At 29.8% G+C, this 1,636-nt stretch overlaps 1 protein-coding gene across 2 annotated transcripts; it reads right to left on the bottom strand.

Annotated features, from left to right (window-relative positions):
• Window positions 1-253: 253 nt before the first annotated feature.
• Window positions 254-1,205, bottom strand: LOC124928710 (NAP1-related protein 2-like). Of its 2 annotated transcripts, XR_007098582.1 has the most exons (4): window positions 1,094-1,205; window positions 714-765; window positions 574-630; window positions 254-487 (listed from the first exon to the last, which is right to left on the bottom strand). XR_007098582.1 is itself a non-coding variant. In XM_047468962.1 (3 exons), exons 1-3 carry the CDS (start codon window positions 798-800, stop codon window positions 386-388), a joined length of 246 nt encoding a protein of 81 aa, XP_047324918.1. In that variant the 5' UTR covers window positions 801-1,172; the 3' UTR covers window positions 254-385. The 2 variants fall into 2 exon arrangements, 1 of the variants encoding a protein (XP_047324918.1); XM_047468962.1 differs by having other exon boundaries at window positions 714-1,172.
• Between the last annotated feature and the right edge of the window lie 431 nt (window positions 1,206-1,636).

Raw genomic sequence — 1,636 nt, 5'->3', positions numbered from 1 at the left:
CTCAATTTGAGTGAACCACTATAAATCTGTGTGTTCTTGTGTTCTTCTTTCTTGTGTTTTTACAGATTGTTTTCAAGCAGGTCAGATTTGGGAGATACAAATCCTAACATTTTATAACCCGACAAATTGAAGCGAGTTACGACTGAAAAGTGAGACGAGGAGATATAATCACATATAAGTAGTTACTGAATTTGATTATGATGCAAATTATTAGTTCATATAAGTTAAGACTTTTGAGTACATACTTTGTTAAGTGAATATAAAGAGAGAAAATGATAAAAGCACATATTAATAGTACTTAATGAATTTGGTTTTGAACAAGAAATCAAAATCAATGTGAATTATAAAAATGGGAACAATAAAAATGGGTAACTCAAGATGAATTCTATGATATAGAATTTCTAAATGCTGAACACGAACTCCCCCCCTTCTTCATCATCATCCTCGAACATGAACTCCCCCCTTCTTCATCATCATCATCACCATCCTGTAATACCAAAAAAAATACTTAGAACATCAGATTCAAAAATAAAAAGTCTCAGAAGAAGGGGCAAGGAAAAGAAGAAAATGTACATTGTTAAAATAAGTCAGGGGATTTGGCCATAAATCATCCTTGATTACCTCAGCAACCTGCAAAAAGAAAATATATTTAAGTACCAGTAACAAATATTAAAATCTTAAGGAGAACCTGAGTTTAAATGTAAAATCTTCACCTCATCTTGAATATCATCCATATGCAGAGCTTCTTTGAACCAAGTGAAAAAGCTGTGTTTCAAGCAGTGGACAAAATGAGTGCACATTTTATTTTCTAAGACTGTTTGTTATTTTCCTATCATGAACTTCATCAAAGCAATTCTTTTAAAAATTGGGCCGTTTGGATTAAAAATTCATTGGCAGTTTCCCATTTGGATCCGGATTCAGATCCAGAATGTAAAAGTGTTTCCAAATGCGCATAACTCATTAATAAACAACATGGAAATGTAAAGTGTTTGCAAATGCTCAACGTCCTTGTACTCATATGAAAAAGAGAGCATATTTACCAAACAACACGAGATCTAAATATGTTAACAAATTTAGTAGAGAGATTGTTTACCGCTGTTAACCAGAAATCAGGTATAGACTTTACTATATCATTCCTCTCATCATAAACATGCTTCCTTAACAACTTGTGCTTTTGCTCTACTTCCACAACTTTTTCATTTGCTTCTTCATTGATCTAGAATCATAAAAAATATCTAAAAATTAGCATATCCGAACATCATCATGATCAGGCCCGCCCCTAACTCGTTAGAGGACGGTACAAATTCAAATTTTGTGACCCATAAATTTAAATAAATTTAATAATGGTACATTTTATAAAAAAAATTAAATATATAACAATATTAACTAGTGTAAAAAAATATTTCAAAATATATATCAAAAATATTAATATAATAAGTTGTAAACGAAAAAATATATAATAATAATTTATCAATTAACTAGTATTCGATTCAACAAAAATACTCCTTATATTTTTTAGGCAAAATTTTCAATTAAGTGATTATACTCCAACGGTCTAAACACTCTTTTTCAGTTAATATCATAGTTAATTCATTCGCTGATATATTGTGTATGATGTTTTTATCTATAATGTAAA

Source organism: Impatiens glandulifera, chromosome 3 (genome assembly GCF_907164915.1).
Source record: "Impatiens glandulifera chromosome 3, dImpGla2.1, whole genome shotgun sequence".
Lineage (NCBI taxonomy): Eukaryota > Viridiplantae > Streptophyta > Magnoliopsida > Ericales > Balsaminaceae > Impatiens > Impatiens glandulifera.
The sequence above is the reverse complement of the archived record's forward strand: the minus strand, read 5'-3'. Positions and strand labels throughout refer to the sequence as shown.